At 27.5% G+C, this 25810-nt stretch overlaps 1 protein-coding gene across 1 annotated transcript; it reads left to right on the forward strand.

Moving 5' to 3' along the window:
* Window positions 1–1487: 1487 nt before the first annotated feature.
* On the forward strand, window positions 1488–22984 carry LOC107447212 (myosin heavy chain kinase B). The gene is made up of 10 exons (XM_016062073.4): window positions 1488–1746; window positions 3422–3522; window positions 6079–6853; window positions 10819–11027; window positions 12009–12092; window positions 12173–12261; window positions 13824–14046; window positions 15749–15871; window positions 18147–18309; window positions 20194–22984. Exons 1-10 carry the CDS (start codon window positions 1697–1699, stop codon window positions 20342–20344), a joined length of 1968 nt encoding a protein of 655 aa, XP_015917559.2. The 5' UTR covers window positions 1488–1696; the 3' UTR covers window positions 20345–22984.
* The last annotated feature ends 2826 nt before the right edge of the window (window positions 22985–25810 follow it).

Here is a 25810-nt window from a genome sequence, read left to right on the forward strand (position 1 = left end):
ATAAATGGCATCAACTAACCTTACTCTTCTAATTACAAATTTTGAAATGAAATCAAATTCATACAAAAGCATTAAATAATGGTGGTTTCAAAGACTATCTACAAGAAATTCGATACACGCTATAAAAAATAAATAACTAAGTAGTACAATTTTAAACACACAGAAGACACGTTAGTACAAAAATTATAAGAATATAACTCCATTAAAAACACATTCATATTTTACTTATTTGAGCAAAAACATAGATTTTGAACTTGCTCTATCATTAAAAAAAATTCATATCATTTTCTCTTTTAATTAAACATCAAAAGTTTTCACAAACAAATACATGATACATTATCAATGTAAATATTTCTTGTTTTCAATTAGGTATATCAATTAAACATAAAGTTTAAAGCTTTCGAAATGTAACGTACATAAATATATCAATTAACAGCAACACAAATTCAATATTCTAGAGATATTTATATATAATGAAAAGATCACTGTAGTTATTATTAGTAAAATCTCATGGTATCATTTTTCAAGAGAGGCTTCGCTAAGAGACATACTTCAATGCTTTTTTTGGTTCATTGCTAATGCAAGAGTAATTTTATCATCACTCTTGATAATAATACTACTTATGTCGGCCTCTAATTTCAAAATAGGTGATTTAGTGGATTCTAGTTTTTTGGCTAACTGCATCAAATGAACAAGACTTCCAGAAACTGAACTGTCAATGGAACCTTTCGAACCAAGACAAAGACCATTTTGATCAGCAATGAGAACGCCAGTAACTCCAGGTTTACTGGCAACATCTAAAATAACATTTCGTATTTTCGTTTCCATATTTCTTTAATTACTTATGAAAAAAAATTTCACATCAGACACACAACAAACATCAACAAACACAAATCATATGAGCAAGAAATTGCGTCATCACAGGTTACAGGTAACAAATGTAAATTTCGCAATACTTTAAAAAAAACTGGAAAATTATATTTAGATATATATTGATTATCCTAATAATCGTATTTAATGTTATGTGCAGTGCTCTATAAACAAAATTTGAGTTAAATTAGTTTTTAACTAGGTTTTATTTTTGATTTTGGCAATACAGTAAATTATTCCACATTTGGCACTTAATCGCTTTTTGTTCGAATTTTTTTCCTGATGCTAGACTTCGCAGTAATTCCTAAATTATATTAATTTGTTGCACAAATATTTATAGTCTTTAAATATGCCTTTATTGGATACTGTTAACATTGAAATATTAATCGGAAGTATTTTGTTTTTATCATCTTAATTAGAATTTCATTAACTTCTTGTCTTGCTGGATATGAAAAAATTGAATGTCGACATCGACCGATAAATAATTTATACTTTTCCTGACACTCTAACTTTTAATTTCCTTTATTTTACAAATAAAGGAAGTTAATTTTAAGTTTCTACCAGGCGTTAATTTTTTTTTTTACTCATCAATTGAGCTTAAGATTAAGAAAATCGGCAACCCCATAGAAATAAGCGCCGGCTACCGGCTAATGCATCCAATGATGTTCCCCTTCTGATAAGTGTAAAATTTATAGATACACAATTGTTTTACCATTACAAAACTTTTCGGGAAGTAGTACTTTTATATTAATGTCATTGTATTATTTTTAAAATTTTTAATACATTTTAGTTCTTTTTGTTTCAAAGAGTATTTTTATGCTGTCAAATGCAAGTTGAAACGCAAACAAACATGAAAAGTCAAGTCACTGGTGTAAGGTAAGAAAAAGCATATTACGATGCTACCTTTTTAATATGTTGCTACTATAAACATTTTTGTTAATTATTAATATACGTGGATTTGCTGGTATTGTATTGATTTTACTAATACTCTCAATTTATTTGATTCCTGCATTAAATGTACAACTGTTTGTTTTGCCGAGAGCAATTTAATATTCACATATTTTGCATATCTAGTTTAAAGTAACCATTTTTGGTGCTTATAATTATAGCTCATTTTTTGTGCACTGCAATAACTAGCTGCAATCTTAAATCAATTGCAACATTGCTAAACATTAATTGCTCCTTTAATCATATTTTTGCTAAGACCATTAAACCATCTACTTCTTTTCATCCCCGTATATTCTATCAAACGTATGTGTTATTTGCCTGATAAAACTTTTCTCGTTAAATCCTTGCCTGAAAATTGATGTTAGAATTTAGATTAGTCGGAAGCTGTCAAAAATATGTGTAAAAATGTCAAATAAAAATCTGTCAAAAGCTTTTTATCTTTCCAAGTTGTATAAAAATGACAGTATTTATGTAAATCTTTTTCTCTCTATTTAGCCCTGGCTAGTTACTGCATGATTCTTTATTCTTGTTGTTGTTATGTTACTCTCGTAGTTATTTATTTTTATGCTAAAAAAATTGTTACCATAATTTCAACATCTACAAGTTGTATACAATATATTATTTTATTCTTTAAAATATGTGTGTTATCATCCGACAAAAATTTTGGTGTTGAATCCTGATCTAAACACATTTTGTTAGAATGTGGAATAATCAGAAACTGTCAAAAATTAGAGTTAAGGCGTCAAAATTAAAGATTTCCATATCTTTTGTGCCGAAATGAATACCAAGTGTTCACAACTTTCAAGTAGTGACCCATAAAAAGTTTTTTAAAAAATTAAAGAAAAATAATGAAAAAAATTCCTGGAAGGTAACAAACTCAGAGTATAGCTCAATGTTACCTCCAGGCAAAGCCTAAAATATTTTTTTCAATAATTATTACAACTTTAAACCTTGGCACTCAAGCTACATAAATAACTGTTCTGTTTCTTATGAAAAAAACTTTTATTCACAAACAGTACCAAATATGAAGAACCCTTAATAACTCAAATAAACCAGAGAACCCAAATTTATATAAAAACTCAATTTCAAAACAAAACTCATATCTAAAAAAACCAACAACTTTCTGTTCTACATAATCTTTTATTGAGTATAGTAAAGTGCGCTGTGCTCTTTGCTTTCGCTTATAGCACTGTGTTTCAATAGGTAAGGCTTAATTTAGCCTATGAAGATTTATTTGAGCTGTGATGCTCTTCTTCAAATTCAAATTGCTTATAACTCTGCATTTTAAAGTCTTCTAATTTTTGTTTATCTCTTTATGTGTTTATTTTATTTTATTCATGCTTTCGCTAGCCAATAATTTTTTTAATATTTTTAGACTTTATTGCACCATCAGATGCCAGAATTGAATTATATTCACATTATTCATATTCAAAGTATTTACTTTTAAATGTTAGCATTTTTACAAGTTTTCTTTTTCTTCTATTTAATCCAAAATAATTACTTCTTGTTCTGATTTTAGCTCCTACTGTCATTTTTTATTTAAAAGACTATATATTTTATTATCATTTAACTTATAAGAATTAAATTTAATTTTTCTCCTCAGGAAAACCAGTGAAGAAGTTGAATCGCCACGTAAAAGTAATAAGCGTTTGAAGGTTGCACATAGCTCATTGGAATCCTCTTCTAATGAAAGTGCTATTTTGGGTAAGTGTGAAGAAGTATAGACACTAATTTCAAATTCTATTTTAAAAAATATCAATTTTAATATCAAATTTAGCTGATATCTTTTATTAGCATCTTTTATTATCAAATTTAGCTGATATCTTTTATTATCTTTTATTAAATGAGAATATAATACCTTTGATTTATTTAGTATCGATAATATTATATTATTATGCCATCAACACAGCAAAGTAAGCTGTTTAAGATAAAAACAGTTAAGAATAATTTTGCCTTATTCAGAATACTCTTTGTATTGTGTTTGTTGTTGTCTTGAAATATAAAATCTCAAACAAAAATTTTCCAGTTGCCTTGATGAAAATCACTTGAATGTATGTAATGATTCTCCTGTGCTATGATGTGTCGAAAATCATGGAGGGCACTAAAAATGTTGCTAATCCCAAGGAATGCATATTTAACTAACAGAACACACAAATAATATATTTTTTGATTAAAGCTATAACATAGCAAACATAATTGATGATATATTTAAAATATTTGAAAAATTGAATTGTTTATAACTTATTTTAAAACATTGGCTTCCATTAAGCAAATGAGAAAATTCCATTTTTTTAATTTCTTTACAATTTTACGAATTTAGTTTCATTTTGAATCTTGCATTCTTAGAGCTTAAGCTTACAGTATACCCACAATCCGGTTTACACACAGTCAGACGGTCAAACATAGCAATTCCTTATTTTATTATATGCATAGATTATTTGTTGCCCTTCTCAATGGATTTACAGTATTAGAATAATCAAAACTCATTTTTAAGATAAGTCAAAACTCATGCAAAATAAAGGCTAACTACATTATTCAGTATTATGTGGCATAATGCTGTTTCTCAAGGCAACTCGTGATATTAAAAGTTTATCAAAGTCAAGGTACTTTCTTCTATACTTATATCTTTGAGGGGCCATAAGAAATCTATTATAAAAATGCAAAGTATTGGTGTCAATATTATGGCAACTTTTAACAGTATTTCGTAAGTTAATTTAGTTACAATTAATAAGTTACATTTTCTCCATCAATTTAGCATTTTAGTACAAGCTTCTTTTTTTATTTCAATTACTACCTATTACTAAAAATAATTAAGCATCATTGACATCATTTAATGTTCTCTTAAACTAATTAGTTCCATTTTTCTATTATTTTTCCTTTTTAGTGCAGACTTATTTTTACTTATGTAACTATTACCAAAATTAATTATTTTTGGGGTCAATAATAATATTAGCATTTTATAACTTTATTTTCAACAAATGAATACTATTTTTTCTCAGTTTTGCTTTTCTGTTCAAAACTCTTTTTAAATTTAAATTACCTTTGATTTTAAATTATTTAGTTTTATAAAATTCCATTTTAAAAGTATAACTGTAAAAAAATAAACCTTAAAAATATTAATTAGGTGACGTAATCTGCTTATGATAGCACAATCACATTGATCTTTCAGCTAACCTAGCATGAAAAATAAAAAATTATTAAGTACAGTAGAGAACCGATTATCCGGGACCATCGCTGTTCCTGATAACTGATTTTTCCAGTTTTCTGAATCGCTACGAAAGCCGTTTTTTTTTATTGACAAATTCAACTTAAAAAAATATATATATTTAGAATAACTTTAAAAAAACTCTTACTTCTTTTGACAGTTTGGGGGACTAATGATTATTTCTAAAATGATGGTAAGCATCTTTTAACAAGAAAGAATTCTGAAATCTTTTGAGAAATTTTTTTTAAATGGCGGGAAAATTTATCGAGTTTCGTTCCGGTATTCTGATTTCCAGATAAGAGGTTCTGTACTGTATTATAAATTGCAGAATGTGCAAGAAACAGCTTTTTTTTATTAGAACTATAAGCTAACAAATACCACTGCTGTTATGTTTAAAATATTTTGACAAAATTGAATAGTCTATTACTTATTTTGAAACAATTACTTCTGCTGAGCCAATGAAATTCCATTTCTTAAATGTCTCTGAATTTAAAAATCAAAATTCGGACTTTGTTATAAGTTTAGAATTGTACTCATCCTTATACTTCATGTTAAATTCTGTATTCTTTACTTACCGGATTACGTTTACTCGTAATCCGGTATACAGACACACACACATTCTTTATTTTATTATATGTAAAGATTAATGGTTGTATAATAATAAGTTTACTTCAAAGAAATTTTAAATGGACCCAAAACACCATAGAACTTAATATTAAAAAAAAAATTTAGTTTTCCTTAAGCTTGAGCTTGACACCACTTATTGTTTTGAACTTGTGCAGTTAAGTTTAGTTATAAGGTTCAGATAAAAGTTTATCGCTTCTGTGTGAAAGAGGTAGATTTTATCTACAATGGATCAATATTTCATTATAAATTTTTAAATGTTCTAATTGACACCATTTTGCAAACAAATAAAAAGCTTTTTTATACAAATTTCAAAAAATTCTAGTTATTTAAACTTTCTACTTTATCGAATTCTTAATAGTTGGTTTTAATTGTATTAGACTTCTGCAGTTAGTTTACATTATTATTTTATTATTTATTTTGTATTTTAGATTCTTACATTGGTTCAGAAATTAGTAGCCCATCTGATGTTGTAAATGATGTTTCTATGCCGGAAGGTAGTTCAAACGAGAATGAGTTATATAATGGCCAATCATATAATAATCATGTTAATGGCTCACTAAATAATGGCAACAGATCTAATTACGAAGAAATGACAAATAGTGACAGATTCAATGAAATTCCTGACATCACTGAAGATGAACACTGCTTGATGAGTGGTGAAGTAGTAAATCCAACTGATTCAGACATGCAGTTTGTTGTAACTGATACTCAAGACTCTCAGCATCTTTCTCCGCCTACCTTAGAACAGTACAACAATTGTTCCAATCCGGCATCTGATACTGCTTATGACACACCAAACTTCTCTGATAAAAATTCTTATGAATCTTCTACAGACATTGCTAGTTCTGATAGTTCTTATAACAGTGAAATACAAGTACCTACAGAAGTAAATTCACAATGTTCTATGCAAAATGAACCTGAAAATATTGAACTTGGTGTTTCATCAAAAGACTCTGATTTAAATGCTGGGAATAATTCTGAAGCTACAGATTCTACCCCATTGATCCGTGAACCAATTTCACCTCCATCTGATAGTCTAGAATGTTCTGCGACACTATCTGCAGAAGAAGAATCTACAAACGTCTTAAAAAAGGATGATATCAGATATTTAGGAATATATGATTTAAAAACCACTCCTCTTGAAGGTCATGCTGATACCGTTTATAGTGTTGCTGCTTTTGATAAAATAATTTTGTCTGCTAGGTAATCCATTTTTATTTTTTTACTCTATAAATCACAATCTACTCTTTTGAATTTTATTGTTTTTAACTTACCATAGAATTTTATTTTAACCCACTGGCGGTTAAGGAAATGGGCAAAATTGGGAGAATGTTTCTCCCCTACACACAGTTCCCCTATCAGTTAACATGGGAAAACCGGTTTTGCTATGCAGAGAAGACTGCAGGTTAAAATGCGACTTTTTACGTGCAGAACCGTCAGTGGGTTAATGAAGGCTTCATCAGCATTTTAACCAAAGTTTTTACTTGAGTCAATTGAAAAAGTGTTATTTAGTAATTAACAGAATGATATAACAATCATAAGTGTAATATTCAGAACCAAGTTTGAATAATAATTATTATCAAATTTGAAATTGTTATGTTAACATGTAAATTTATTTTCATTATACAAATCTGTAATTTTTTTTATTAATTTTATAAATACAATTCCGTATTCTAAAATGTTTTTCTCAACATTTGCCAGTAGCTTTATCATGGTTATTTTCTTGCATAAAATAATTTAACTTTCATTAAATTACATGTGTCACAGTTAAGTTGAAATTTTTGCATTTAATTTGAAAGATATGAAAGAGATACAAACAATATAGACTTGTGCATGTTAGATTGTCACCTTCAAAACAGTATCTTAGAAACAACCTAAAAAAACACTAAGAATATCAGAATTACACAGCTCCAAATCTTCCAATGGTTTCTATATCTGTTCTAAATGACTAAATCAGCTTTTTTTATAACTTTCTTAATCACTTTTTCTCTTAGTTCTGCAGCCTGCTTTATTCGTTTTAAAAGTATAAACACCAGCAAATATTCACATCAAAATCATCATTGCCAGTATTCCGTCTGAAAATAGTTGATCAAAATTCTTGCGCAAAACATTTATTTGTTAAATACTTTATTTTAGGCTTGTGTAATCCAAAGTTGTTGTTTTTTTTTTTTNTTTTTTTTTTTTTTTTTTTTTTTTGTTTTTTTTTTTGCTGCGTTGGAGTTTGGGTTGTAGATTTACAATTCCTGCAAGTTGGGCAAATCTCAGCTTATCATTTCATTCAAAATTAGAATTTAAATAAATTATAAACAACTGATAGAATTATGAAAAGACAATATGACATTTAATCTTACATTGTAAAGATAATATGAAGAAAATTATGAAAGGTTGTGATCTTAAAAACGTATTTGCAATTTTTTTATTCTAAAGAATAAGATTATAAAACACATATTGAATCTATTGAGTAGCATACTACTAAACATCGAATTTTAGAGGCAAATGAAGCACATGATGAAATGTCTCTTCCTGACTGCACTATTGTTAGTTTTTTTATGGATAATAAGTATTCATATGCAGCACTAAGTACTCTACCACATTATCTGCCACCTCCTTTGTTGATTATAGAATCAATTTCTTTTCATCATAATTTTTTGTATAGATCCCTGAGCACTCTATGCAGTTTTGTATGTCTCACTTTATCAACTTTTACTGGTCTCTGGTCCATCATTTTCAATATCTCCTTTTTCAGTGTCCTTGTTTTCATTTCCCTTTTCATACTCTAATGCGATGAGGAAATATTTTATTTTTCTTTCACCTAGTTGCAGATAGATTTTTTTAATATTCCATTTTACTTATTTGTGCTTTAGAGATTTAAAAACTTGATTGAGTGCATTCCCAAGTCATTAGGTTATCCGTGATGATGCACATGCTGCAAAACATAGCTCATATCCATTCTTCTTTGATAAATGCGAGTTTCAAGTGTATATTCTAGGCGTTCACTTAAATCTGTTTTAACAATAATTTTTGCTTAATAATAACTTCATTATGGCCTCGGCTGCCAACAATTATTCTCACTTTATCAACTATTTAAGACAGCTATTCAGACTGGCTGCAATACATTTAAATCACAAAAACTGCTTTGAATTCTTCCTCAGAAACTATCTGTATGGATCAGAGTTTTTTGTAAGCAGTCTTTCAATTTAAGGAATCATTCTAGCATATCAAAAAGACTTTTTTCTTGTCTTGCAATCCAAAATCAATGATAATTCTTTATTAAATTTTTCTTCTGCATATTGTTGTTGGGATTAATTTTTAAAAAGTTTTCTTCTAAAAATTTTGCGACACAATTTTTTTTATTATAGAATCACTATTGGGCAAAAACCAGACAGCTCCTTTTCAACAATTATGTTTCTGATATTTTCAGTCATAATTCCATCATTCTCCAACTCCAGAAGGAAAGGTTGAAGTGATCCAGATATCAATAAAAGATCATCATTTTAAAAGTGAATTTTTTAGTTTCTAAACTTCAAATCTGTGTAATTGAGATCCTAATCCTATGAGACTAGTCCTACAAGCATAGGTGCGAGATTGGAATTGTATTCTCCAACTTCAGCCAGGGTTGCAAAAAACCCACCTACCCAATAAAACTCGATCTTGGGTAAAACTCAATCTGAAAAACCCAGTAAAACCCACCCTAAAGTGGGTTTTTCTAAGAGTGATTTCCTTTTTTATCCTCTGTTATATTAAAAAGCTATTCTATTGAAATATATATGTAGTCTATCCTAAAAAAAATGAACCTATAGTGAAGAAACTAATTGTGTTGGAGACTGGAGAGTCACCTTGCCTGCTAGATTTGACTGTATGGCCATTGATTATTCAGTGCCATTGATTCGCCTTCTATGCAAATAAAAAAATTTCCTCAAATATTTTTTAAGATTAAATTATAAATAAAAAGTAATCCTGTGTTAAAATAATTTCAAATGTGTGATGTATGTGAGTACATGTAACTTTTTGTATCGTGATGTCAGAAAAAATTTTTTTCAGACTTTCACATCAATTTATTTGTATTAATTATCAATATGAAGTCAATTTATAAAATTAAACTTAATTATTAATTTTAAAATAAGATACTTATCCCTGCCCTCTCTTTTGAACCCCCCACCCGGGTTGAGTTTTTCTACAAAATCCCGGGGGTTTTTTTGCAACCCTGACTACAGCTCACAGTGGGCCTTAAATTTCTGGTTTTGAAATTTTCTCTCAAATATTAGTACTAATTTATGTATCTCAATCTGATGTTTCCTGCTGTGCATTAGAAAAATTAACGAAAATGACAAAACTTCAAAATTGAAAATTTAATATTTATGACATTTTTATATGATTAGATACTTATTGCAAAAATTTATTTTTTAAAAATTTTGTTTAATCAGTTTTTTGAAACTATTTCAGCATTCATAGCATTAACAATAGAAAATAGTTTAGCCTCTTTCTTAAAATCTATTGTTTTTTCAATCGCACTGCCCTATTAATGCTTTAAATATTTATTACACTATACATGTTTTTTGACATCACATCCACTGATATATAAAAGTAATTTATTGAAATTTATCCAATTTCTGTTTGAATGCAACCCTAAAGGCTGAAAAAATTTAGAAGTTAATTGATAATTTCTATGCTCTAATTTGTCTAAATTTGCAGAAAAGTCACGGTTATAAATATTTGCATAATTTAAGTTTTAAGTGATGCTAATCCTAAACCTTCTGTGATATTTGTAACCAGTTAATTGTTCTGTAGAGTTATTATTTTGACAGATATTTTACATATTTATTTTTTCACCCATTTATATATTGCTCCTGTTTAATCAACTCGATAGAATTTCATGGTTTTTTAATGAAAAACCACTGTCTATACCAACCAGATTTCAATGAACTTTACCTGCTTCTACGAGACATGCACATTAATTTTGGAGAATATTTGTTTAATTTGCTATTGTATAATTTTATAGGGTTATTTTCACAGCAAACAAGATATGCAACTGTACTTAAATTACAGAATTAAATTCTTAAATTTTCAAATGAAGTTTTACATTACTCTCCCTTTACATGATAAATGTAGAATATATCTTATTGTAATATATTTATGAAACCAATTTGCGTTGCTTTTTATGCTTTTAGTGGTGATACAACTGTGAAAGTATGGAATGTTGATGAGCAGGTGGAACTGTGTAATTTTGCAGGCCACACTGATGCTGTGACATCTATTGTACTTCTTGATCCTATTCAATCAAAATCACTCGCTGAGAAACTAAATTCGCAAGAAACCACTGTAATTGCAATTTCAGCATCATTAGACTGTCACATCAAAGCCTGGTCTGTTCATAATGGTAAGATCTGTGATCAAAATGCTTCTTTATTATTATTATTATAAATAAATAAATAAAAAAAGACGGAGAACATTCTCAGTCAACAACTATCTTTTTAGGTTATCTACCAATTTCTGATATTCTATATTTAGATATATCCTAATTCAAGGCATGAAATTTCAATTCTAAAGGTTCTAGCCATACAAAACTTTTTGCTCTCCGCCATTTTCACAAAAATTATAAACAATTTTCAAATTATTAACAGATGTAATCAGTGTTTTCATTACAGAAAAAAACAGGGTGATATTTCAAAAAGTTAAGTGAGATTTCTAAAAATTAAAAAAACACGAATAGACTTGGAAAAAAATTATTTCTTTAGTTATAATACATTTTTAACATCTTCTAATTGAATATTTTTGCTGGATTGTCATATGGAAAATGTTTTATATCTACTTTTTAATTAGCTATTATATTTATTTGGCTATATTTATTTGGCCGTTACGGAGTAGAAGATCTTACATTCGTGCACAAAAAATGTAAACGTCTTACATGAAGAAACCTTACCTACGGTGAACACGTGGTTGCAGAGAAATGTGTTCTGAAAGGGGTTCTGTTGTTCGAAAAGGTTCTGAACAATACTGGTAAATAGGGAAGCTTGATAACAATAACTTCTCGTGTTAATAATTTTTTATTGCGAGAAAAGAAAAAAATATGCGAGATTCTCGCGCTGTAGTGAAAACACTGGGTGTAATACAAAGAACTTTTTAGTGACCAAAACCATAAAAACAGAACCATAGACTGAAAATATTTTTGGCAAGGCAATAGAATTTCTGAAATTTAAATTAGTTATGTATTTTTTTCTTTGGAACCTTTATTGTAGGAAATAATAGACAAAATGCAATAATTTTAAATATGTTATTGTCTTTTTTTCTGCAATTCAAACTCTTGACTTTGAACTTTTGCATGAAACATCTTTTTCTTAAATACCATATTTAATTGTAGGAAAGGAATTGATTTCAATCTATACATACAACAGTATCACTTGTATGGGATATTTGCAACCTAATGTTTGTGCTATTGGTACAGGTGAGTGATAATAAATTTATTCCAAGTCTTCAAAATTTAAAAGTATGAATTTACTTATATGCATTGTATTATTTCTATAGAAGGGGGCAATTTGGAAATTTGGGATTTAATAGAGAAAAAGAAAATGGATTCAACTTTAGCTCATGACTCTTCAGTCTCTGATTTAAAGGCAATTATAAATTTATATTTATTACTTCCATTATCTAATACTTGTATACAATATTTTCTTATATAAAAAATTATTAGTTTTTTAAAAAAAGTTGCCTTATTTTTAATTTGTATTTTACTTATAAAAAATTTATATATATATTTCTACTGTAAATTGTGGTCATTTTTCTAGAATTTTTTAATAGTTTTGATGTATAAAATATTTTTAAAGTTTTAATAGCTAAGAGAAACAGTTTATATACAGTTTGCTGCAAACATCCTTAGTTTTTTTATTTTATTTATTTTGTGACCTAGAACACGAGTCTGTCCAAGCCAAATTTACTACCGTTTAGTGGTACCTTCACAAATTCAACTGTAGGAAGATGGTAGTTTCACAAAATACTTTTTCTTAAAATTTTATTTTTGGGTCTCATAAGAAACGATAAATCCATATTTTTACCATATTTTTGTGTTGATTTTTTAATTTAATTTTCACAAATTATGTCTAAATTTTCACAAAATAGGTACCTCTCAGAAAAACCTAGACTGACCCCTGTAGAATAAACCACCGGATCAGCTTTATGACTCAAGGATTTATTGTATCAGTGGCCAGTGTGTCCCATTAAAAGTAAAATAGTGATAGAAAAATCATGATATTTTTGTTGGGAATCTCATTTGGTAACTTACAAAAGAAACGCCTAATCAGAAGCAAGTCATCGTATGAGTTTGACTCTAGAGCCATATATTAGGATTATTTTTCAAAGACCAGGGGATTAGGGGACAGCCTAGGAAATGACATATTTATTATTTAAAAAATAAAAGAAATTAAAAATAGATGTTTTTATGAAATGTTAGCTAAAAGATAAGATTGAAAGTCCAGTTTATAATAAAAATGCATTGTTGAAGAAAATTTGTACAAATTATAAATTTTAATCCAAAGAATCACCCAACAATAGATCCTTGTCATTCTAGAAATATTCATTTAAGAAAGTGCAACATTATGTTTTAAGTGGTTCATACTAAAACCCTAGAGAACCTAAGATTTTTCTTTTTTTTTTTTTATGTAAAAGCATAGGAAAAGAAGTTAAAAACCTTTTTAAAAAAATTTAAGGTCCTTTTAATTTTTTTTCCTTGCAAAAATTCTTAATTTTCTAACACAAATGCATCTCTAGCTCATTTCTGTTTTAATGTTAAAAAATGTTTTTATTGAAACTTTATAAAAAAAATTATTATTTTTTTTATAATGTTACTTTAATTAGGATTTTTATTTACTTCTTGAAGTAAAGGTAAAAGCTTTTTTTTTTTTCAAGATTTGCTGACAATAAATGATAGTCATTTGTTTGAAATTCATTAGTATATGGGTACAGTGTATCATAATGCTGTATAATAGGATCAGGTCATGTGTAGAAGAAGGATTTTCTGTTGAAAATGAAGAACTTAACTTTTAATTTTTCATTATTTTAAGATTTTATTGTATTGTTGCTTACATTAGTTTTTAGAATTGTTATTTGAGATAATCAAGGAATTTGTTTTCCAGAAATTCAATATGAACTTTTAATTAGAGTAGTGACTTTTTATTTACAGGTTCATGATGGTTATATTTTCTCTACATCTATTGATGGAACAGTAAAAGTTTGGTTGTATGAAGATGAGGAATTGCAACCTCTTTACTCTAGGAAGCGACGAGAAACTTCCTCAAAAGGTTTGGATATGGGGCCTACACTTTGGAAGTCAGTTGCTGTTAATAATGATACTCTTTACCTAGGCGATGGCAGTTCTTGTTTGAAAGTATTAAACTGGAAATTAGGTATGTACTGAGTACATTTTAAAGTAAAATATTTATACATTTTTTATACTGTCTATAACCAATGAACTGTGTAGACCCAACAATAAGTCCACTATAAATGGTAGTTCCTTATATCCAAGTTCTTTGAAAAATCATTTTTTTAGCATATGATAATAGGGATAACAATAGAATATAATTTATTTCAATTATTAACTGGTTAAATATATAATAAATCAAATATTAAAAGGAAAAATTAATTTATTTTTACATTTTATTTATGGAAGAAATTGGTATTTTTCGATTGACTACAATTTTAATTTAAGTAGAGTTTAATAATTTTGGTATCAACAATTAATAAAGAATTCAGTATCTCCTAGTCCTCATTTTCTCCACGGAAAAATTAATTATGAACTTTTAATGGCAATTTCATTTACAAAAGTTGCCTAAATTTCTTATCCTTTTTCAATATAGAAAAAAGGAGAAAATGTATGTTCTGGTTTTTGCATAACAGAAAAGAGAGCATGCAAAATAAGATTTGTTATAATGTATAGAAATGCTGTCATTTATAATTGCAACTCCTTTAAGTTTAACATTGATGGGAAAAAATTTTAGTCCACTACAAACGAACTACCATTTTTTTAAGTGTCATCTATAAGCTTATAAAATAGTGTTAAATGGGAATTTTGAAGGAATCACTAAAACAGTTCACTATAACCAAATTTTCACTATATCCCAGGTTCAATATTCATCTGTATTACTCTTTAGTTCAAGGTTAAATTGTTTTCCTGGCAAGATGCCCTTTTTTAAGGAATTTATAATAGTTAGCAAAAACTTGACAGATTCCTCTATGTAGTGATAGGTCATTCTGCATCATTTGATTTCTAGTCTTGCTTGTAGCAAAACTTTATTATTTAGTTAAAAAAGGAAATATTAACTTTTCAGAATGCAGTAAAGATATTGACAACTTTTACGTTTGTATTTTATTGAGAGAAAAAATTTTTTAAAAATTCAATATCTTGCTTTAAATAGTTTTCTGCATAGCAAATAACTAGCACTCATTTAGTAAAGACACTATTTAGTTTTGTCTTTGAGCTTAAAATCTTTTAATAGAAATTTGTACCTCTTACTAGTTAGTTTGAACACTCACATCTCTACATCAGCTTTGTATCTGGACAATACAAGTTTTGAGTGTTTTCTGACCTCTAGAAACAAAGTTTTCACATCAATTAAAGTTTCAACTGTTTTTTCAAACTAGATTTATTGTTCAAATGTTAATTGATTCTCTATGCTAATTGCAAATCAAGTTTAAATTATTTCTTGGTCACTACCGGCAGAATTTATTTGTCCGTAAAAGCTTCAAATTGGCTTCAATTGCTCTAATTTCAATAGTTACATGCATGATGCTAATACGGGTTGCATTTATTTCCTAATATGTTCAAGCAAACTGTATTGCTATTTATCAAATATTACCTTTTATGAACTTCTTTGACATGGACAAACTAAAAATAATAAAATTAATAGTTTAAAAACTATGTTTTTTAATTTGACTTAAAAAATTTATAATTTAATTGTTGTCTGAATCTTTTACATAATAAACTTTCAACCCCAATGGTTTCCCTATTAATTACCGTAGCTCTTTTTAAAAAAGATAATAATTTCTTGATTCCACACATTTTTCAAGAAACCTTTGAAATAAATTTATTGGTTTTATTCATAATTTTAGGACGATTGAGATCCTTGGTTAACCAAAAAGAGAGTGTTGGTGAATGTGATGCTCTTCTAGCTAAAGAAAATATTTTACTTTCATCATCATATAATGCAACAACTGATACTGGTAGCATTAATAGTGAGTATGATTTTTTTTTTGTACTTTAAATTCAAACTTTTTTGCTTTATAATTTTATAGTTGATTCATCATAAAAATATGAACTTTATCTATATGAGTGAGTTACACTTAAAGTGTAATTAAATGCAACTGTTACTTGTAAAGTTTAAATAACGTTGTGCTAAAGGAATGGCTAATGGGACTTAATCAGTCATAATAAGGAATGTTTGCAGTAATGGAGAATCGTAATAAACAACACTGACTGTATAAGATTTAATTTTAAGAATATTTTACAAAAAATTTTACTATTAACAATCAGTCAGGATAATGATAATTAAAAAACAAATTGGTTTGTAGCAATTTTTTTGTAGTTAAAAAAACCTATTTTATTTAAGAAAATGATATTCACATAAAAATATTTTCAAATTTATATCTCATCACACTAACAATTAAGTGTATTAGTGTAATTAAAGAATTTAATTTTTTTTTTCTAAAACCAATTTTGAAGGAAATAGATTAAGACCCAGGTTGTTTAGAGAAAGCATCATTCAAAGTTTGCGAAAGATTTATTTCATCTTTGCATTCATCCAAGCATCATTATAAGTGTCAAGTTATGCAGTTTTGAAAGAAATTCATTTTTGAAACAGCAATTATCTTTTGAAAACTTTTTAATATTTCTAAAGGATTTTGTAATATTTATGCTAATGTTTCCATTTAAAACTGTCTCAATTTAATTTTGGTTATATATGCCTTAAGAAATAAAACTGTCTTGCGAGCTATTTTTTGTGCAGAACTATTTTCATGTTATTAGTTTATTTCATTTATATGATTAGATATATTTCAATTTATATGATTAGGATAAATGAATTATATTCTATCAAATTTAGCTTATTTTATAATGCTAATTAATTATTGTTCATACTTATGCAAAATATTTTTTTTCGTGATATATTTCAGACCTATTATCTTTGGATCGCATTTGGAAAAAATCACTTTTTTGGTGTGCTTGTTTCATGATGATCCCATCTGAAACCACATTTTTTTTCAACTGTTATCACTGGCAATTTCCTCACAATTTTAAAAATACCAATATTTTTGATAAAAGATGCACTGATTTATAATTATTTCATTCTGAATGCTAATTCTTGTTCATTGCATTTTTGGCAGTCAGTGACTACAGATTTCCGCAAGATTTTTTTATCTGATTTTTTTAATACAATATGCTTAAGAGCACATGAATTTGATTAAGCCTTTTTGACTTGCACAATTCAAGACAATTTTCTTGTAAAAGCAAGTTGTCATTTTGATAAATTTTTCCGCTGTATTACTATGTCTATAACCCTGAATTTTTTTTAATGCAATAGTTTAAATGGCAAAATATGTAAATATTTCAAGGGATACATTTGCCATCCAAGCCTATTACATAGCGGACATTTGTTAGACTTGCTGACAATCATTGTTTTGCTAACCTGAACTCTAATGATGAGGTAAAAACTCATGTGCTATTGTTGATTTGGTGTACATGGATTTAGCAAAAAATACTAAACTCCCTTCAAAGGTGACATCAACTGTGGCTGCCAATTACTGAGCATCCTGGTTCTAGAGGATCTTCTGCTGTGTGCCCAAGAATGGTATATGGGCACCATTCATGTTTGATACTGCCAAATAATGAGTCTTGATTGCGTACTTTTCGCCATAGACCTAGACTTCAGCTCATGGTGCATCTGCTACCTGGACACTGTAACATTAATACTATCAAAAATTATTGCACTGTTCTTGAAAAAATTAAGTACCATTGTCTCCAAAGAAGTTGGACTTTCTGTTGGTTCACTGAAGGTATTTTATTTCCCTTTTACCTCTCACAAAAAAAGCAAATGGGTGCATTTCCCTATCTGCCACTCTAGGGGGGGGGTTACAGCTTCACCCAAGGGAACTTATCTGCTTATGCGTCAATATTAATCTTCTTTGTCAGCGCAACAGCCCCTTGCAGGCCTTGGCTGGCTCAACAGCTGACATACGCCAGCACCTCTTATCCATGACAACTCCCTTCCAATTTCTAATCTTTAGGGTTTTCAGGTCATTTTTGATGTCATTGAGTCATCTAGTAGGGGGTGTACCTCTGGGACGTGACCCCTCAGGGTTATCAATAATGATACGTGAAGAAAATTATCTGATTATGAAAGTTTTATTAATTGCTTGGTTAATAGTTGGCTTTTATAACTTTGTAATCTAAGCAACAAAAAAATTCATATAGGCTAGTTAAACATCATGATTATATTTTTCTTACATTTTCTAGTTTGGCTGCTCCCTGAATTGACATACGTCGGTACTTTGACTGGGAATGTACAAGACATTTTTTGTCTCGCTTTGACGCGTTTTGAAAATAAATTAAGGATTGTCAGCGGTGGACACCAACTCATTGTGTGGGATTTTAATTTTAAAGAACCATCTAAGGCCAGGTGAGTAGGTCTTCAATTGTTTCTTAATATATTTACTTTTCACTTATCAGGAAATATTAAATCGAAATTTGATGTCCCACTGATATTATGTTATTGATGCAAAATATCATTTCTGCTAGATAATGCAAAACTGTACATTAACTGATAAATTAACATTTATTTCATTGATAAAAGAAATATAGCCTTCTGATATTTTAATGATCCTGTGTTTTAATATAACGTCCTAGACTGTTTCTTTTCCTTTTATGATAACACAGGGTGCGTACAGACTCCTTGGGAATAAAAATGTCTCCAAGGAGTACTTGGAACTACTTAGATTTCTAAATTAGTCCTTAGAAACTCCTTAGATTATTGTGTTGTATAGATGAACTTACATGAATTTGCTGTCCAAACAGGGAAACTAAATGCTATGACTTAGCTGTCAAAGTCTAATAGTTTAAGAAAAACTTTAAAAGAAAAAAAATTGAATTGCAAGAGTTAGAAGAAAAAAATAACAGCAAATAATTTTAATTTTACATGTTACAAGCAAACTTAATTAATAATTTACTGTGATTTTTTTTGTATAAAATGCCTTAGATTTTCTTATGTATTCAAATTTAAAAATATAAGATTGGTAGGTTTTTATGTTAATCTTTAACATCTGTACTTTAACAAGATTTATTAAAATATTTGAAACTGGAAAATGTATTTATGTGTAAAAATGATAACTTTATTTTTCTTGATGAAGTTTAACAAAGTCAAAATTTATTTCAAAAGGGGTAGAGAAAAATAAATATACAAACTATACATTTTTGCAAGTGCCTTATAATAACTGCTTTTTAAAAGTCCTTGAAATTTTGGGCTCCTTGACTACTCCTTGGATTTCTTCTTCTGATCTCTGTATGAACCCTGTGACATTATTCCATATTTAATAAAATTGCTAAAGATTAGATCTTGTTCGTAAGGGTTGATCTAAAGAAGAATACAAACCTTGGTGCAGATCTCTTCAAGATTTAAAAATCACACAAAACTTTCACAGAGGTGTCAGCTGTTACTATTTATAGATGATCATTATGATAGTCAAAATTACTGTCCTACAGATGAGTTAGAAAAATTATGTTTCTTGAGAATATCCATAATCTGTTTAAAATATAATATAACTTTTTTTTACTACCTTCTTAACTACCAAAGTTATAAAATTTCGCTTGTAACTAATTTACGGTCATTTTTTTCTACCCCTTAAACAATTCTGTAAGCAATAAATTAAAAATAACTATTTTATAGAAACTTGAAGGGAAAAAAAGCAAAGAAATCTCAACCTTTCTTTTTCCAACAAGCCATTCTAAAACTTATTCTCCTCCTAATAGAGAAGCAAAACTGGATATAAACTAACATTTGAAATGCTGTAAGCAAAAATTTTAGTGATTCAAAACAGGATGATAAAGTAATAAGAGCTAGATCTAATTTCATTCAAAATTCAAATAGTTAATTTCAAAAACTAGTGCATTGATTCTAAGTAATCAATTTTATTATTAACTATAAAATTTCAGTGAAGTATTATTTTTTTTATTAATTGTATGTTCATGCTTAATTTTATTGATTGCCCTAATTTTAATTTCATATATGCTAACTTTATATGTATAGGGGAAACTTGCATTTCTTTGCAATTTATAGATATCCAATTTGAATGCTATCTAATCACTAAAATATGAATCCTCTATATTAAATATGAAGGTTGGTTCCAATTTTCTTCAGCAAGCAAATTAATTATTTGGATATTAGCTTTTTTTCATATAAATTGAAAAACTGCTACTTTTAAATGTCAGTTATTGTATTCTAATTTTAATTCTAACCTCTTCATTGTTACCAAGAAACTATTTTCAATATTATGTATCTTTGTTATAGCCCTTCTGCTGAATTTTCTTTTCAAGAAATAGATGGCCTGGGTGTTGAAGTCAAAGAAACAAGAGAAAAGAATATCAAAATCGAAAGCAGTGCTTCATCATCAAATTTGAATATTAGGGCAGAGAAACAGAACCGGTGCAATATTATTTAGGTGTCTCACTGTATATCATTGTCAGGTTTTAAATATAATGACTATATTTCTTTCTCTCTTTCATATTATATTAAGTTTATTTTATGTGTACTTTAGACCTGTGGCACAATATTTTTACTTCAAGTGTCATGAATATTTTGCCATTAGATCATTAAAAATGGAATGTGCTTCTTGTATGCTTGAAAAGTTTACTTTTGTTTACATGTTTGCCTTTCTGACTATAGTTACCTTGGAAAAATTCGTGTAATCAGAAAGCATTCATTGAAAATTAAAGGAATAGATAAATAGATGTTTTTAATGTCATTCACATAATTTTTTTAAGGAAATTGCCTCTTTTATTCTTACTAATTTAACAATTAACTGAATTATTTGTAACAAATAAAAGAGAAAATCATGTTTGAGTTCCTATTCTTTATATATTTGTTTTTACAAAAAAGTTCTTGAAATTAAGCCGTTTCAAATTTAATTATCTATCCAACAACCTGAAAATCTAAAGTTTGAATTTTTTTTAAAATATTAATTACCTTTAGTTGTTTTTATTTTATTTATTTTTTTTAAATAATATTAATTTGTTTTAAATCTTGAAATCTGTTTTATAAATAACACATTTTTTGAGAATTAAGCTAGAATTTTAATTTTTGCTTAAAATTTCATTACTAATTATCTCATATTTCTTTGTTTAATAATAAAATATTTTACACAAATTATTCATTCGGACTAGTCATATATATTTTAATTATTCAAAAGCCAGTGTGAAGAATAATCTTGGCAATTTTAAAATATGTTGATTTAATAATGAAAAAAACTTAACCTAATATCAACTGTAATTGTGTGTATAATTTGTGACTCATTATGTAGTCTATGCAATTTTGCTTACACTTAGTATAATATAGTAGAGTTTTAATGTTTTTAAGCCATTAAGTATTGTTATAATATCATAGTTAAGAGGTATCACCTATATTCTAGATGTAAAATTAAACATAGAAATTTTTAAAATAAAGCTATGCATATTTAATGTTTTGCTAGTTTAAAAAAAGACAACAAATAATTTTTTATAAACAATATCTTTGCCCAATCCAAAATGTGTAAGTTTCCCAACAAAATTCCTCTAGTGTATCAAGTTCTTGAAGTTTCATCTTCCTATCATGAGTGTTTTATAGTTTATTTTAAAATAAAAGTGGTGTCGTTGAGATTTCTTCTATGCAATTTTTTAAGATACTTCGCATTTTTTGCGATTAATTGTGACTGCAAATTACAGACAATAAAAAGTCAACTAAGGATTAGTATACAACAATGATTTCAGCATTTATTCACCATTGATTTTTAGTATCTGTTATATGGACAAGACTTTTATTTTTATCTGTTTTATTCACTTTTATTGTACATATTATCATTTCTTGTGAATTTATAAATTTCCGAAATTTGTTTAATGGTTTCATAAGCAAGATTTTAGAAAACACTTCATTTTTTATGTATATATCTCAATATCAATTTTTTTAAATTCATTTCTGTTATTAGTTCCATGTAAAAATTGATATTACATAGTTTTTCATTACAATAAAACTAGCTAATTGGTCAAAGATCTTAACATTTTAACCAAGCTACTAAAAGTGGTGTTTATATGAAAAACACATACATGAAAAAAGTGGTGTTACATATTTATTCATACTAGATGGATATTTCTTTTTGTTCTCTACCTAAACTATAATAAAGATTATGCTTTAACTTGAGTAATTAAATTATTAATTTACAAATTAATAACACTATTTCCTAAAAAGGAACTGCCCTTATAAAAGGTTAATAAGTGAATAAAAATAATTTTTACTTCCAATACCCACCTGGGGAATGAACTAAATCAATGCATGCATCTGAAGGGCAGATTTGTTGGCTACTGTATCAGGGGCACCATATAAGGTGGGCCAACTTAGCTCCCGCAGTAAGATGGATAGTACAGAGAAAGAAAGAACATCCATGCCTTGCCCGGGATTCGAACCCAGAACCTTACTGATGCATGGCCTGTTCTCTCGCCCCTACACATTCTGGTCAAGCGAAAATAGATTCATAAAATCTATACTTTATTTTAAGTTGCTTGTTTTTGCATTTAACTTAACTGAACTGCTTATTTTTACATTTAGCTTATTTTTTCTATAAATTTTAAATAAAAAAAATTTAAAAAAACGTTTATTGCAAAAAAATTGAAACAATACTTTTGCATTGAAATGTTTCGATATGTTATTTTATGCTGTTGTCAACAATTCTATTTTATGTATTTTCTTCAATGTTATGTTATATTTAGAGTTATGTATGTAGTTTGATAGATGTTAGAAACCATAAACTGAATTTGCTACTAAAAATGATTGTGTATCAAATTCTGCGAAGTCTCTAAACATTTTAGCAAAATTTTTTGCAGTAAAAGTTTTTAATTCATTAACATCCATCAAACAAAATAGACTAAAAAATTCATTAATCTGCATCTAATTATTGGTGATGTTTTTAAAAAAGTCATTTTTATTTTAATAAAATTTATTGCCATTTATCTCAAATTGTTTAGGTGGCATGTTTATCATTACAGTCACATTTTATATTTTTGTTCTTCTGATACTTTATCTTTTTGTTAATAAAAGGGTTGTCATGACTTTTTATGGTTTCCTCTGAAATTTCTTCCTTCTGAAAAATAAAAATATTCATTCAATTATATTAATTGCTCTTAGTTGTATTCAGGGATGAGATTCTTCCGCGGATTTCCGCTTTTTTTTTTCAGATTTTTCCATTTTTCCCTCTGATTTCCGCTGAAATTTTTTTTTTTTTGCACAAGTTAAAATGTTTTATGAGGAATTTAATTTTCCACAGAGGGAAATTATTGAAGTCTCTTTTCCTCCCTCTGAAGTTTCTCTAAAAATCATTTCCTTGGGATAAAACTGGTTGACCTTTATACAGGGATGAGATTTTTTTTTGTCTCTCGAATTTCAGCCTTTTTATCAAAAACTCCATTTTCTAAAAGTTTCGTTTTTTTTTAATAAATATCCCGTTTTTTTTTAAATTCAGTCATTGAAGTAAAATAATTATATTTATTTACGATTTTCAAAGATAAACAGAAAATTCAATCTACGCCCTAGCTGCTAATTCTTCCCCATTTTTACTTATTTTATCTATTTTCTCCGATTTCACGCACAGAAAATAAGATTTTCCGTATTTTTTATCCGTCGGCTGGATAGCTCGTATTTTCGTAATTCAGACATCGCTGCTTATTCTGACGTGAAAACAAACAAAAAAAGAGGGAAAAAATAGAGGTGGATTTGCGGTGAAAATATACAAACAAGGCTTTTAGAAATCACAAGTCCAGACTCTTCAAATATCTCGATTTTTATTCACGCGATTTTAATATCAATCATTGATTTTCGTATTTACCTGATTTAAAAGTTGCGCATTGAGATTCTTATTTACGCTATTTAAATATCGTATATTATGATTCTTATTTACGACATTTAAAAATCCAATATCGTGTTTTGTATTTATGCATTTTTAAAGTCGCGATTATATGATCAAATCTCGATTTTCGTATTTACCTGATTTAAAAGTTGAACGTTGCGATTCTTATTCAGGCGATTTAAATATTGTACATTGCGATTCTTACTTATGAGATTTAAAAAATCAATATCGCGATTTGTATTTACGAGCTTTTGAAGCCCTATGTAGCAATTCGTATTCACGCGAGCTTAAAATCCAATATCGTGATTCGTTTTTGTGATTGTAATATCGCGCGATTTAAAAATTATGCATCGTGATCAAAAAATTAAAAAATCATGATTTGTATTTTCGCATTTTTNTTTTTTTTTTTTTTTTTTTTTTTTTTTTTTTTTTTTTTTTTTTTTTTTTTTTTTTTTTTTTTTTTTTGGATTTCCTCTTTTTTACTTTCTGACTACTCTCATCCCTGGTTGTATTATCAGTAAGCAAAACTAAAAATGGAAACTGGTTCTAAGGATAGGATTTTCACATACTAATGCACAATGTTAATAGTTTTGGAGATCTACTTAAATATAAAGATTAATTAGGACAGAAGATAATTTTACATTATAAAGTCTCAAAGCTTAAAAAAAATACTAAAAATTTATAGTGTGTGGTTTGTGCAATTTGTGAGTTGTTTCAATAATTAACCCTTTGACACAGAAATTTATTAAACATATTTTTTATACTTTTTTCATTATTTTGTATTAATTTTACATTTAGCATTTTAATAATTTATGATTAAGACATAAAACATTTGTGCCTTTGTGTTAAAGGTAATATCTTTCAAACCCAACTCTCTTCCAAACAAATTTTTTTTAAGTTAGCAGTTATTTAGATCTAAGAGAAACAGTTATTCATCATTGAAATTTCTTTAATTTACAAAATCAATTATTGATAAATTTTTAAATATGAATAGAAATTAGAAATTTCAAACTTTTTTAATATTTTGGTGCACATGTAATTCTTATAATCTAACAGATTGTATTGGTAACTATTCGACTTTTTTTATAACTAAAAATACCAAAATATATTTTTGCTTGTAATTCGATAATTAATGTGCTGGAATATTATATATAATTGGGACTCCTATGTTCATTCTGAATCAAAGAGTTAAGTCAGGTGAGCGATCTAAAATTTAGAGCTTTTTATCTTTTTACATATATTTCTGAAACTATTCATATAAATCAAAAACTTTTTGAACAAAACATTAAAGTGTGTTTATTAAAAGAAAGTTTCATGCAATAATTATTTTAAAAAAATGATTAAAAAAAATTTTATATTTAAAATTTTGAAGAACAACCAATTCTATTTGCATTTTATGATTTAAAATTATATAGTTTAAATATTTATGTACCTTATTAATCACAATTATTGTAAGCATGCATCAATAAATTGATGCAATAGTTATAAATTTTACACAGAATTATTTTTGGATATAAAAGATTTATGCCTATTCGAAAAGTGAAATTAACCGTAAGTGTTATAAATGTTTGAGTACTCTTCTGAATAAACTACTGATAAGTTTATTAACTTGCTTCCGTTAATTTGATGTTGGAATTTGCAATTAAAATTTTTAAATTTTAACTAAAACTCTAATGATTGACAATTGTTTCCTAAATAATGGACGCGAAATTTTAAACACTTTTTAACATAAACTAAGATGCAAAACTAGATGAATTTTAGCATATGTTTTACAAGTGGAGGAACTTTATATTTTATTCATGCATTTGGAGATCGTTGCCTTCATTTTAAGAACATAGTAAAAGCACATTAATTGAATGCAAAAAATAATTTTAAATATTTAACAACGATTGAATTCTTTCAGAATTTTAAAGACATCAAAAATTTTACTCTAATTAAAATACATAATATAATGTGTCAAAATTCAGACTCTGAAATAATTGTTTTTAATAGTTTGGAAACTATTATTTTTCTAGAAATGTAATAAGACTTAGGTGG

This window comes from Parasteatoda tepidariorum, chromosome 7 (genome assembly GCF_043381705.1).
Source record: "Parasteatoda tepidariorum isolate YZ-2023 chromosome 7, CAS_Ptep_4.0, whole genome shotgun sequence".
NCBI lineage: Eukaryota > Metazoa > Arthropoda > Arachnida > Araneae > Theridiidae > Parasteatoda > Parasteatoda tepidariorum.